General features: G+C 33.0%; 1 protein-coding gene across 2 annotated transcripts; it reads right to left on the minus strand.

Annotated features, from left to right (window-relative positions):
* Positions 1-1,389: 1,389 nt before the first annotated feature.
* LOC126780030 (protein artemis-like) lies at positions 1,390-14,796 on the minus strand. 2 transcript variants are annotated; one of them, XM_050504280.1, is made up of 3 exons: positions 14,397-14,796; positions 13,368-13,821; positions 1,390-2,638 (listed from the first exon to the last, which is right to left on the minus strand). In XM_050504280.1, the coding sequence occupies exons 1-3, from the start codon at positions 14,683-14,685 to the stop codon at positions 2,221-2,223; spliced, it is 1,161 nt and encodes a 386-aa protein (XP_050360237.1). In that variant the 5' UTR covers positions 14,686-14,796; the 3' UTR covers positions 1,390-2,220. The 2 variants fall into 2 exon arrangements, with proteins under 2 accessions (XP_050360237.1, XP_050360236.1); XM_050504279.1 differs by lacking the exon at positions 1,390-2,638 and adding an exon at positions 11,534-12,779 and having other exon boundaries at positions 14,397-14,795.
* Between the last annotated feature and the right edge of the window lie 536 nt (positions 14,797-15,332).

The raw sequence follows: 15,332 nt of genomic DNA on the forward strand, positions 1-15,332 counted from the left end.
TTAGGAATCTTTATTGACTTGAAGAAAGCTTTTGATACTGCCAGTCAAAATTAACCTTAAAAAAAAAACTAGAAAGTATAGGGATCACTGGTAATGCCTTAAAAATATTTGAATCTTATTTAACAAACAGAACACAAGTAGTCCGAATAGAAAAATTCCCAAGTGATGCTTTACCTATTACATGTGGTGTACCACAAGGATACACATAGGAAGGAAGGACCTTTGCTCTCTTTGACGTATATTAATACATAGATAAAATAGGATTCGGTTTTTTTTTTTTTTAATTTTTTTAAAATTGACAATATACCATTGGAACAAAAAATACAGAAAAATACGTAGGCCTGCGAATAGACAACAATATACCTGCTATAAAATATAAGCTTACTTATAATGCTTTCATACTGAATGCATTATAAGTAAGCTTTCATTACTACTTGGCTCTTTCCTAAATATGATGCGCTGTATCTCGCGTCGGTTACGACACATTATTATCTATAACGTCCTGGTTAAACCAAATATTTCGTACTTAATTTAAGTATGGGGCAGTGCTGTCAAAACAAAATTAGCTGACGTCCAAGCTGCATAAAACAAAATCAAAATTATCAAAATGCTCTTCAATTACCCATATTTTACTCCAACCATTAAAATCTATACCGAAACCAAAATAATGAATATTCGACATTTATATATTTATAATATTTGCATCTTTATCAAAAAAACCTTTGAAAAAAGTGTCGTACCAAACTAACTTTTACTAAAATAAAACAACAGTCTAAACGCAGCACGCGTCGAGCGAGTCTCATTGTCCTACCAAAGATAAAAACGAACTATAGCAAAAAAATTATCACAAATTATAATTTGAACGGATCATTTAATTATGTAATTGTAATTATGTAATAATACGATTGATAATTTTTTTAATTTTACTAATTTTACTTTTTAATTAATTATATTTTTCAACGATGTATGTATACCTAATTTGCCTTTATTTACGAGTAAAATAAGATTTATAACTTTTTTATGTTAAGGGTTATCGGACGGGCAAATAGGCCTCGGCCCGCCCATGCAGGCCTTTCTTCTCTAGGCAGATTACCAGGGTTCTAAGTACCTCCCTAGTCGCGGCGGGCGGAGAAGGAGCGCATATCGCCTCTTTCTTCTTCTCGGTCGGGACTCCAGGTCACTGCTGAGAATCTTCGACAGAAAAACATTAAGTTTTTATTGGACCTGGGGGTTTGTAACTAGGATCTCCGGCCTTATATCTAGCCACTAGACCAACGAGGCAGTCAGTTTTATACAAAATATATAAATATATATCTTCCATTTATCCAATACTAACAAAATCCTATAGATGTTGCCAGAGATATTAAAATAAATACCAAATTTTTGATAACAAATTACTTTAATATTATTTATCAAAGTTAGTACATAAGATTTTTATACCTTTTACATTTTAATGATCACACTTGAATACCATATATTTATATTATTTTAATCCTAAATCGTAGATTGTGATACTGCTAGTAATGGCAGTTACGTTAATATAAATTAAAGATATGATACTCCACAGGCACGGACAACACGTCCGTTGAGATACAAATACGTGATATATATATCACACACAAAAACACTCTCATCATATTATTTCATATAACATAGTAGAATACACATTAGATATACAATTGTACTATATCCCGAGGGCGGAAGGAGTAAAGAAAAAAAAAACCTTATATTTACATATTCCATGCAATATGCTAATAGGTCTGTTATATAACACACTACATACAATTCTCGATTAATATATTTATAATATAATACTATTTATAACGCATCTTTACATAAACAAATAAATATCATTGGAGTGACTGTCTGTGATTTCGAAATAATTGTTTTACTTACTGTCTTTTTCAGTTAGTGTGGCTATTTGCGAGTTAGCAAAACAATCTTTTTTTCTATTTTCGTTTACTGCTGCTACCTTACAATTTAAATATCTTATATGTATAATTCAAATATGCATTATGTACTTTAAAATATAAACAAAAAAAATCATGGTATAATATACGACTTTAAAAAATCTCGACCAATGTTGTCATATCAAAATTTATTTGTCTTTACTCCTTCAGTTGGAATAGACTTTACGATGCTGCATATGTTGAAGAACTTGTTCATCTATATAACAAATATGTCACCTTGTTCTTAATTACAAAACAGCATCATTTTTATTTATCCAAACATCAATTTCTTCAAATCATCATCGACTCTTTTAGGTATCTTAACTCTTTTTTTGCCAATTCTACTATAATAACAGAGCTCATTTCTTTCAAGCTTTCCTGCATATTCATGAGGATAACCAATTATTCTATTCGGTGCAAAATAATCAACAAAATAATCGATCTCTCTTAAAGTACAATGAGTAGCGAAACACACGTCCAGCCGCTGCTCCTGGGTCACGCGCGAAACTGAGCATTTTCCATCTTTGTAATTCTGCCATGGCATAGGGAATACATCTACAAGTAAGTAATTATTATGACATTTCTGTACGCATGAGGTGTGTGAACTATCCTCGCTTCTGTTTCTACATAAATGTATTCTAGTAGATTCTTCGTTATTTGTCACCCCGGGCACTAATTCCTGTATTGAACTGAAAAACAAACACATCTCTTTAAGATAACATAACTTATATATTGAATATGAAGAAAAACTTGTACTATATATCTAAAACTTTTTACTCGGTGGTAGGGTTTTGTGCAAGCCACAAGTTGTGACCATCCACTCATCAGTTCATTGCATTTCGGTTTAATGAGTGAGTGAGTCAGAGTATAGCAGAGCTACAAGGGACACAACATCTTAGTTCCCAAGACACATGGTGACACAGATTCAGATTTGCATTACATTATACAAAATGTCTACAGGCAGTGGTGACCAGTTACCATCAGTTTTGCCGCTGTCTACCACACCATAACTTTTATACTCCACCACTACCAATTTTATACTCTATTCTTATCGAAGGTCTAAAGACATGGAGTCTGGAGATGGAGTGGTCTAAAGAGTGGATTTAACCACTACGTACATCCAATGTCAAAGTGGTTAAGTTTTCACTCCTACTTTAATTAGAACAGTCTATAGTCAAGACTTGACTATATATCAATTCCCATATATCTATGCAAAATTCTAAAAATTTGCTTAAAGTAACAAAATTTGAATAATTTATTTAATAATCAAAAATTACCTGTAAAAACTCCATCTTTCCGAATGCACGAATACTTTCATGTTTAATTGTTTGTATATCTCATTAAAGACAAATTCATAATCATATTTATCAGATGTGTGTATTGCAATTGCATTATTCTCATTCCAGTTCAACCAACATCTAATTTCAAATATCATTCTTTGTACACCGTTAGATCGCTTCGTGAAGTTTTCGCAATCCAAATGCTGCATGGTTGTGTCAACGTACATCGCATCCAATTTTATGGGTTTATCGTCAACATGCAGATGCTTGAAGCTTGGCAAGTCTTTACGATTGATATGGTATTCTCCGATAAACAGAATGTTATGTGTCGTTGTTGAGAATAAAAACATTGTTGATGCAGCGCTGTGACTGGCTGGTATCAATGTGACAGTGGGACACAATTCCGGTATGTCTCGTTCAGGCAAACCAGGCAATGATATTTGTGTGTTGTGAGCCTAAAATTTTGAAATAAAACAACAATTGTAACAATTCAAAAGCACTTGTTAGCTTATAAAAAACTTTGTTTGTTATAATTTACTGTGTAACTTCGTATTACACGTCTTGTTGGTCTAGTGGCTTATATAAGACCGCAGATATTGAGGTCCTGGGTTAAAAAGCCCTGGGCCCAATTCGGGCTACCAAGAAGTTATTGATTTTTATTGTCGAAAATTTCTCAGTAGCAACTGAGTCTAGAAGTTAGAAGTGTGTACAATTCCATGGCTCGTAAAGCTTGTATTGGCACAGAGGTAGCTCGGCACAGAGTTGTCTCATATATGCACTCTCTATTCCCTAAATCTCATATTCCGATTCGATGGCAAATACAACAAAACGGAAAAGAGTTCAAGCACAGGACCAACGGCTTTACGTGCTTCCAAAGGAATGGAAGTATACACTTCCAACTTTCGCACTCTGGTCTACGAGTAAGAATCTTCAACAAAAAACGCGTTTATCATCGGCGTTATGATAATGTACAATGTTTCGAGCAAAGATATGTTTAATGATTAAGTTTTGAATGATAACAATAACATACCCATTTTTAGAGCTCGAACGCATTTCATAATTCTCTCATCATGTTTGTCGTCATTTATAATAGCTGCTGTCAGCTCGGTCGTATATATTGTGATGTTCTTCTTCAACAAAACGTCTAATAGCTGAGCTGAATGTAGCCTTTGTATGTGGTCTGAGTTATAATGGCTCAGGAAGTAAGCTCTAGCGTTTCGACGTTCAGCTTTTTCGAAGTTATCAACATACACACCCGGGATCTCTTTAATTTTTCCATGGAAAGGACTTTTCATTAGATACCGTATGGATGACATCATTTTTAATATATAAAAGTATTTATGTATCAGTACTGGCTTTATTTTTTAGGTAATGGCTTCAGTTTCGATTTACACCCTTTTCTTTTGTTGATCGTATTCGGTATTGCCAACAGTGATAAATGATTTTAATTTGAAATTTTAACTGTCAATTTCGAACGCGACAGTATTGGTAATGAATCTTCTTCCATTAGAAGTTATTATCTATGGCGAATTGTTGTATTTTTTTTTGAAAAGCAAAATATTGCACTCCATTCGTATTAGGTGTTCTGTAAACTTAAAATAATACTTTTAACATTATTAAAATAATGATGAAAAGATGTTGAGAATTACAACGCAAACGCGAAGTATTTTTTTTAATTCATATTATCTCATTACTCAAAATAATTAAATAATCAATTTAGTTTGTGCTTGTTTGGCTATTTTTTATTTAAGAATATGTGTATGATAATATGTACTAGTTTCCTAGAAGTCATTTTAACTATTACGATTCCAATAATATAACCAAAATCAATAATAACAACAATGACATTATACATATAAAGTGAAGCAGATAATATGTAACTAGCGCGCGTAATTTGATGACTCAAACGTCCCATTTGTTCAACGGGTGATTTATGACCTATTGTTGTATATTAGAGAGGTGCTCTAAACGAATGGAGAATAAATAAATTAATATAAGTAATTAAAAAAAATATATTTTAGTTTTGTCACAATATCAAGATATTTTAAAACAGGTATTTGCTTATTAATTTGTATATAATATGAAATATAAAATATTTGCAAAGAATATAAAGTTACCTAAACTTCCGATAGAGATATTATTATAATGCAAAGTAAAGTAACGAAAAAAATATTATTTAATTTTTAAGCATTAGTATAAAACTCAAAATATAGATTACTTTTATGCATAGCAACACTCAAGTTATTATTTTGAAAATAAGACAAGAGTAAGACTTTCGTCTCTGATCTTTCGAGCTAATTGGGCCCGAGTTAAATTAATGATTTCACAACATATATTTATTAAAATTAATGCAAAAAAAACAATGTTTTACAACAATGAAATATGTCGTTCCTTACCTTATCATTAATTCATTAACCCACTCATTCATAATAGATAGTAGTCTTTATTTTATTTTTTGTACTTTTGTATATGAGGTTTGTTACTTGAATAAATAAATTATTGTTATTATTATAATTTCCTCCACACTACTTTAACTCAAGTGTTATGTCAATTCAAGGCGTAACGTAGTTTCGAAGGTGTAGAGAAATAAAAGATGCGTTAGGCTCTCAATCAAAATTGCATGTAATGTCTTAAACGAATGTACAGAGGAGAAGGAGTAAACAGGAGAAGGGGTGCGGGTACAAGATTTAAATTTAACTAATCGCGGCCGATAAAATGTATGACGTTGTGTTTGGTTAAGTTGGAGTTTGAGAGATGTCGCTACCCGTCCTTAATTGGATAGGAAGTATGAACATTTACTAATATTATAAATGCGAAAGTGTTACGAAACAATAAAATTTGTTATAAAGTTTTAAAATTAAATTTTATACAATTACAAAATAAATCAATTATTGTCTTTTATGTCAAAAATACTTCGGTCTATGGCTGCATTTTATAAGACGACGGTCATATGAAGCGAACGTGTAGTACTGGTATTTTTGTATATATATTGGAGTTTCTTCGGATTCTTATCAAGAAGTCTGTCTCGAATTAAATTCGGATTATATATTTAGACGATGGTCTGCAAAAAGGTTTTTATTTAGACAAACTGAAATTAATCTTGGCTGTTTAAAGCAAAATCATAGCTCATGTTAATACGAGGCATGCCTTTTAAGTTTTGTCATTTGAAGAAAAAAACACAACTAGAACCTTATAGTACTTTTTATTGTTTTTAAAGGTATTCACCACGTAGCTTAATACACTTTTCCATTCGCTCAAATCAGTTATTATAACATTTATTCCACTCTAAAGTGGTGGTGTTCAAAATGGCTGACTTGAAAGCGTCGACTGCTTCTTCACCGGACTGGAACCTTTGATCAGAAGACTTTTCTTAAATTTAGGAATGTAAAGAAATCGTTAGGGCTTGGTTCAGGACTGTATGGAGGATGGTCAAGAATTTCTACTTTTTCTTGCTTCAAATACTCAATCGTTTGACGAGCGCTGTGTGAGCTTGCGTTGTCGTGGTGCAGGATGATGCGTCGCTTTGAGTTAGATTTTCGAAGTTCGGCGATGACTTGTAGTAAACAAACTGTGGTATACCACTCTGCGTTAACCGTTCTACGATCTTCAAGTGCAATAGTCGCAACGTGGCCGGTTTTTCCAACGAACGTGGCCACCATCTTCTTTGAAGTGCTTCGAGAACGAACAACTTTAGTCGGCTTTGGCTTCCAAGATTTGCCACCACTGATGATGTCGTAGAAGTGATTTGACTCTCCTCGGTTGAACCTTTGCAGAGTTTTCTTACACCATCTGACGCGGGCCGCCTTGTAATCGTTGGAAAGCAGATGCGGTATCCAACGGCAAACTAGCTTTCTCACACCAAGTGCTTCATGCAAGATCTTCTGAATAGTTGTCCCTGAGATGCCTAATAGAGCCTCTATCTCTCGATACGACACATGACGATCTTCGAGAATTAGTCGTCTCACGACAATGATGTTATCTTCAGTGAAGGCGGATTTTGGGCGTCCTTCGCGAGATTTGTCACTAACACTAGTATGTCCACGCTGGAATTCTAAATACCAGCGTTCGACAGTCCGCAGACATGGGACTTCATCACTGAACACAAATGTTAACTCTTCAAAACACTGAAGCCGTGTCAGGCCTCTTCTAAAGTTGTAGAAAATTATAGCACGAACATTTTCCTTAAAAAGATTCATTTTCGTAAGTAACCTGAGAGATTCCAATCGAAGCTGTGACTAAACAATAGCATTAACCCGATACTTTCAACTGTTTTGAGATTCAAAATTTAAACACATTCGAATATAGAACAGTTACAAATTCAAACTTGCCGGGAAATAGGGAAGCGACAGAACTAAAAAGGCATACATTGTAGCGTCAATAGTACAAAGCTTCACGGGCCGCCTAGCGATGTAAAAGTCGCAGGTTCGATCTGACCCCTCGAGCTTCTGTTTTAATAGGAATATTAGTAAGTACCTAAAAAAGAGTATTGCTAGATTGTATCCTTATTATTTCGAATAGATAGGAGCGATTGGTAATCATATAAATAATAAAACTCGACTTGCTGCAATGAATTACAGCTTCGTCTTATAAAATGTCCTCCTGACATTAGGGAGTTAGGGAATAGAGAATGCACCTGTGTTTGTGCACTATAATATCTCCTGCGCAGTTGGCTAATCTCTCTGGAGACTGGCCGCCGTGGCCGAAATCGTCTTGAAGAAGTTATTATTATTATTAATTTTACTATAACACCTTCCGAATGGTGCACTTCAAATGGAAAAGTGCCTAGAGGCCTCGCGTCACTAAATCGATGCCTGACTTTAAGCGCTTTTCAAACTTGTGGCAGCAACTGATTATTTATTTACAGAAAAACTCATTTGTGTTTTATGAGTCGGTCCCGGGTTTTGAAAGCCTTTTAATCCGTAATTTGCAAGCCAATGATGACAATTCTATTATATAACGAAAACGAATCGTTTCTTGATTATAAAACTGGACTGTTACATACAAAAGTTCAACATTTTGATAAGCTTTTATTTAACTTGCAATGTTTGTTAGTTTTTCAAAGTCAAATCTGGCATACTTAGCAAACCACTTGCTCTTCAGTTTCGACTAAGATGCATTTTTATGATAAGCCAAGATGGCTCCAAACATGAAAAAAAACTAAACATAAAATTCGGATCAGACACCTTCTCAACAAAAATACCTTAAAAGCTTGAAAGATGAGTTGTCGCGTCACGTCACGAAAATAATGGTGAGACCGATCTTACAATAAAATATATCAACGAGACACCTATCATAGTAAAAATTACTCCAAAAAACTCCAAGCAGTAAATACAAATCCAGAAATCGCTGTAAGTAGCATTACCTATCAAGTCACCAACGATTACCAAGACCTAAAAATCAACAAGCCACACCTTACATTCTCAATGCAAGGAGCATACGTAAGAAAGGAAGATTTGATAACTCAAATGTATTTTACAATCAATACCACATACTACTCACGTCATTTTAATAACAGAAACTTGGATCAAATCCGAAAAACAAGTGCTTGAATTACAATTAACTTATTATTCACGTTACTATAATTATAGGAACGATTTGGATGGAGGTCGAGTCTCTATATATATATATATATATATATATATATATATATATATATATATATATACATAATAATTTGAAACACAGTTTATCTGAATCTACATACTTAGGAGGTAATAACTATCTATGGGTACGGCTGGAAAGATATGCAGTTGAAGTAGGAGCTGTCTACAACGGTACGGTAACACTAACTTCAGACTTTATCGATGTTTATTTCTGTCGCAACTGCGACAGAAAAAAAGTTAACTAAAGAAAAGATGACTACACAGTACAAACAAAAAATACGCTACCAGAGTATCCGATACCAAAAAAAATCAATTATTGATCAAGTTAGTACCAATTTAATTAATGATAAATTTCATATGGCTATACTGGATTTTTCTATGTCCGATCATAGCAGATTCACCTAGAAATTAAAAAAAATAAACCAACTCAAAACATTCTTTCTCAATATAATGCCATAGACTATAATATACTTTATACTACAATCAAATAAAGTAGGACACGAGGAATTGGGAAGTGATTATAGACGTTTGGAAGCGAAAATAAAGTTTATCACAGAACAAAAAAAAATAACGAAGGTTAAAGTTCTGAACCCACCCAAAAAAGATTGGATTAACAAAAATGTAATCAATGAAATTAGTAACAAAAATATCCTATTTTCACAAATCCAAAAAAAAACAAATAATAACACGTTGAAGGAAGAATTTGTTTAAATGAAAGATCATGTAGCTAGACTAATTGCAGACACAAAAGAATCTTACTATTGCAAAGAATTTAACAGATGTTCGAAAAAACTAGAAAGGATGTGGAAGTTAGTAAACACTAGTAAATCACAAAATTACAAAAAGTTGTGCTCCTCCAAAAATCTTATTAAACTCAACATTAATTACTGAGCCTCACGAAATATGTAATGCATTTAATGATTACTTCTCCACAATAGGGCCCCTCTTAGCACAAAAAATACCAAAAATATTCCATGAAAATATTAGCAATGCCTTAACAAACATCCATGAAACTAATTCTAAATTATCTATTTTTGATTTAACGACTAATAACGAAATTATTGTAGTGTCGGGGCAGATGGGACAAGCACTAAGATTTGACTGAATGTTTCAATACATTATTTATGAACGGAGTATTTACTGACACAATGAAAATTGCAAAGGTCAAAAACTCCAACTACCTATTTACAAATCGGGACAAAAATGTGATCCAGGAAATTATCGGCCAATTTCTGTTTTACTTGTTAGCAACCATTGATCTTATCACAAAAATCAAACAAAATAAAAATAAAGATAATAAAAACATAGCGTTAGGAATCTTTATTGACTTGAAGAAAGCTTTTGATACTGCCAGTCAAAATTAACCTTAAAAAAAAAACTAGAAAGTATAGGGATCACTGGTAATGCCTTAAAAATATTTGAATCTTATTTAACAAACAGAACACAAGTAGTCCGAATAGAAAAATTCCCAAGTGATGCTTTACCTATTACATGTGGTGTACCACAAGGATACACATAGGAAGGAAGGACCTTTGCTCTCTTTGACGTATATTAATACATAGATAAAATAGGATTCGGTTTTTTTTTTTTTAATTTTTTTAAAATTGACAATATACCATTGGAACAAAAAATACAGAAAAATACGTAGGCCTGCGAATAGACAACAATATACCTGCTATAAAATATAAGCTTACTTATAATGCTTTCATACTGAATGCATTATAAGTAAGCTTTCATTACTACTTGGCTCTTTCCTAAATATGATGCGCTGTATCTCGCGTCGGTTACGACACATTATTATCTATAACGTCCTGGTTAAACCAAATATTTCGTACTTAATTTAAGTATGGGGCAGTGCTGTCAAAACAAAATTAGCTGACGTCCAAGCTGCATAAAACAAAATCAAAATTATCAAAATGCTCTTCAATTACCCATATTTTACTCCAACCATTAAAATCTATACCGAAACCAAAATAATGAATATTCGACATTTATATATTTATAATATTTGCATCTTTATTAAAAAAACCTTTGAAAAAAGTGTCGTACCAAACTAACTTTTACTAAAATAAAACAACAGTCTAAACGCAGCACGCGTCGAGCGAGTCTCATTGTCCTACCAAAGATAAAAACGAACTATAGCAAAAAAATTATCACAAATTATAATTTGAACGGATCATTTAATTATGTAATTGTAATTATGTAATAATACGATTGATAATTTTTTTAATTTTACTAATTTTACTTTTTAATTAATTATATTTTTCAACGATGTATGTATACCTAATTTGCCTTTATTTACGAGTAAAATAAGATTTATAACTTTTTTATGTTAAGGGTTATCGGACGGGCAAATAGGCCTCGGCCCGCCCATGCAGGCCTTTCTTCTCTAGGCAGATTACCAGGGTTCTAAGTACCTCCCTAGTCGCGGCGGGCGGAGAAGGAGCGCATATCGCCTCTTTCTTCTTCTCGGTCGGGACTCCAGGTCACTGCTGAGAATCTTCGACAGAAAAACATTAAGTTTTTATTGGACCTGGGGGTTTGTAACTAGGATCTCCGGCCTTATATCTAGCCACTAGACCAACGAGGCAGTCAGTTTTATACAAAATATATAAATATATATCTTCCATTTATCCAATACTAACAAAATCCTATAGATGTTGCCAGAGATATTAAAATAAATACCAAATTTTTGATAACAAATTACTTTAATATTATTTATCAAAGTTAGTACATAAGATTTTTATACCTTTTACATTTTAATGATCACACTTGAATACCATATATTTATATTATTTTAATCCTAAATCGTAGATTGTGATACTGCTAGTAATGGCAGTTACGTTAATATAAATTAAAGATATGATACTCCACAGGCACGGACAACACGTCCGTTGAGATACAAATACGTGATATATATATCACACACAAAAACACTCTCATCATATTATTTCATATAACATAGTAGAATACACATTAGATATACAATTGTACTATATCCCGAGGGCGGAAGGAGTAAAGAAAAAAAAAACCTTATATTTACATATTCCATGCAATATGCTAATAGGTCTGTTATATAACACACTACATACAATTCTCGATTAATATATTTATAATATAATACTATTTATAACGCATCTTTACATAAACAAATAAATATCATTGGAGTGACTGTCTGTGATTTCGAAATAATTGTTTTACTTACTGTCTTTTTCAGTTAGTGTGGCTATTTGCGAGTTAGCAAAACAATCTTTTTTTCTATTTTCGTTTACTGCTGCTACCTTACAATTTAAATATCTTATATGTATAATTCAAATATGCATTATGTACTTTAAAATATAAACAAAAAAAATCATGGTATAATATACGACTTTAAAAAATCTCGACCAATGTTGTCATATCAAAATTTATTTGTCTTTACTCCTTCAGTTGGAATAGACTTTACGATGCTGCATATGTTGAAGAACTTGTTCATCTATATAACAAATATGTCACCTTGTTCTTAATTACAAAACAGCATCATTTTTATTTATCCAAACATCAATTTCTTCAAATCATCATCGACTCTTTTAGGTATCTTAACTCTTTTTTTGCCAATTCTACTATAATAACAGAGCTCATTTCTTTCAAGCTTTCCTGCATATTCATGAGGATAACCAATTATTCTATTCGGTGCAAAATAATCAACAAAATAATCTATCTCTCTTAAAGTACAATGAGTAGCGAAACACACGTCCAGCCGCTGCTCCTGGGTCACGCGCGAAACTGAGCATTTTCCATCTTTGTAATTCTGCCATGGCATAGGGAATACATCTACAAGTAAGTAATTATTATGACATTTCTGTACGCATGAGGTGTGTGAACTATCCTCGCTTCTGTTTCTACATAAATGTATTCTAGTAGATTCTTCGTTATTTGTCACCCCGGGCACTAATTCCTGTATTGAACTGAAAAACAAACACATCTCTTTAAGATAACATAACTTATATATTGAATATGAAGAAAAACTTGTACTATATATCTAAAACTTTTTACTCGGTGGTAGGGTTTTGTGCAAGCCACAAGTTGTGACCATCCACTCATCAGTTCATTGCATTTCGGTTTAATGAGTGAGTGAGTCAGAGTATAGCAGAGCTACAAGGGACACAACATCTTAGTTCCCAAGACACATGGTGACACAGATTCAGATTTGCATTACATTATACAAAATGTCTACAGGCAGTGGTGACCAGTTACCATCAGTTTTGCCGCTGTCTACCACACCATAACTTTTATACTCCACCACTACCAATTTTATACTCTATTCTTATCGAAGGTCTAAAGACATGGAGTCTGGAGATGGAGTGGTCTAAAGAGTGGATTTAACCACTACGTACATCCAATGTCAAAGTGGTTAAGTTTTCACTCCTACTTTAATTAGAACAGTCTATAGTCAAGACTTGACTATATATCAATTCCCATATATCTATGCAAAATTCTAAAAATTTGCTTAAAGTAACAAAATTTGAATAATTTATTTAATAATCAAAAATTACCTGTAAAAACTCCATCTTTCCGAATGCACGAATACTTTCATGTTTAATTGTTTGTATATCTCATTAAAGACAAATTCATAATCATATTTATCAGATGTGTGTATTGCAATTGCATTATTCTCATTCCAGTTCAACCAACATCTAATTTCAAATATCATTCTTTGTACACCGTTAGATCGCTTCGTGAAGTTTTCGCAATCCAAATGCTGCATGGTTGTGTCAACGTACATCGCATCCAATTTTATGGGTTTATCGTCAACATGCAGATGCTTGAAGCTTGGCAAGTCTTTAGGATTGATATGGTATTCTCCGATAAACAGAATGTTATGTGTCGTTGTTGAGAATAAAAACATTGTTGATGCAGCGCTGTGACTGGCTGGTATCAATGTGACAGTGAGACACAATTCCGGTATGTCTCGTTCAGGCAAACCAGGCAATGATATTTGTGTCGAGCCTAAAATTTTGAAATAAAACAACAATTGTAACAATTCAAAAGCACTTGTTAGCTTATAAAAAACTTTGTTTGTTATAATTTACTGTGAAACTTCGTATTACACGTCTTGTTGGTCTAGTGGCTTATATAAGACCGCAGATATTGAGGTCCTGGGTTAAAAAGCCCTGGGCCCAATTCGGGCTACCAAGAAGTTATTGATTTTTATTGTCGAAAATTTCTCAGTAGCAACTGAGTCTAGAAGTTAGAAGTGTGTACAATTCCATGGCTCGTAAAGCTTGTATTGGCACAGAGGTAGCTCGGCACAGAGTTGTCTCATATATGCACTCTCTATTCCCTAAATCTCATATTCCGATTCGATGGCAAATACAACAAAACGGAAAAGAGTTCAAGCACAGGACCAACGGCTTTACGTGCTTCCAAAGGAATGGAAGTATACACTTCCAACTTTCGCACTCTGGTCTACGAGTAAGAATCTTCAACAAAAAACGCGTTTATCATCGGCGTTATGATAATGTACAATGTTTCGAGCAAAGATATGTTTAATGATTAAGTTTTGAATGATAACAATAACATACCCATTTTTAGAGCTCGAACGCATTTCATAATTCTCTCATCATGTTTGTCGTCATTTATAATAGCTGCTGTCAGCTCGGTCGTATATATTGTGATGTTCTTCTTCAACAAAACGTCTAATAGCTGAGCTGAATGTAGCCTTTGTATGTGGTCTGAGTTATAATGGCTCAGGAAGTAAGCTCTAGCGTTTCGACGTTCAGCTTTTTCGAAGTTATCAACATACACACCCGGGATCTCTTTAATTTTTCCATGGAAAGGACTTTTCATTAGATACCGTATGGATGACATCATTTTTAATATATAAAAGTATTTATGTATCAGTACTGGCTTTATTTTTTAGGTAATGGCTTCAGTTTCGATTTACACCCTTTTCTTTTGTTGATCGTATTCGGTATTGCCAACAGTGATAAATGATTTTAATTTGAAATTTTAACTGTCAATTTCGAACGCGACAGTATTGGTAATGAATCTTCTTCCATTAGAAGTTATTATCTATGGCGAATTGTTGTATTTTTTTTTGAAAAGCAAAATATTGCACTCCATTCGTATTAGGTGTTCTGTAAACTTAAAATAATACTTTTAACATTATTAAAATAATGATGAAAAGATGTTGAGAATTACAACGCAAACGCGAAGTATTTTTTTTAATTCATATTATCTCATTACTCAAAATAATTAAATAATCAATTTAATTTGTGCTTGTTTGGCTATTTTTTATTTAAGAATATGTGTATGATAATATGTACTAGTTTCCTAGAAGTCATTTTAACTATTACGATTCCAATAATATAACCAAAATCAATAATAACAACAATGACATTATACATATAAAGTGAAGCAGATAATATGTAACTAGCGCGCGTAATTTGATGACTCAAACGTCCCATTTGTTCAACGGGTGATTTATGACCTATTGTTGTATATTAGAGAGGTGCTCT

The sequence above is a fragment of the Nymphalis io genome, chromosome 30 (assembly GCF_905147045.1).
Source record: "Nymphalis io chromosome 30, ilAglIoxx1.1, whole genome shotgun sequence".
NCBI classification, from domain to species: domain Eukaryota; kingdom Metazoa; phylum Arthropoda; class Insecta; order Lepidoptera; family Nymphalidae; genus Nymphalis; species Nymphalis io.

Coding starts and splice junctions, on each gene's coding strand:
- LOC126780030 (XM_050504280.1), bottom strand. CDS start 14,685: ATGATGTCATCCATACGGTATCTAATGAAAAGTCCTTTCCATGGAAAA. Junction 13,822..14,396: donor CGTTCGAGCTCTAAAAATGG/GTATGTTATTGT, acceptor TCAAAATTTTAG/GCTCGACACAAATATCATTG. Junction 2,639..13,367: donor GAAAGATGGAGTTTTTACAG/GTAATTTTTGAT, acceptor TTTGTTTTTCAG/TTCAATACAGGAATTAGTGC.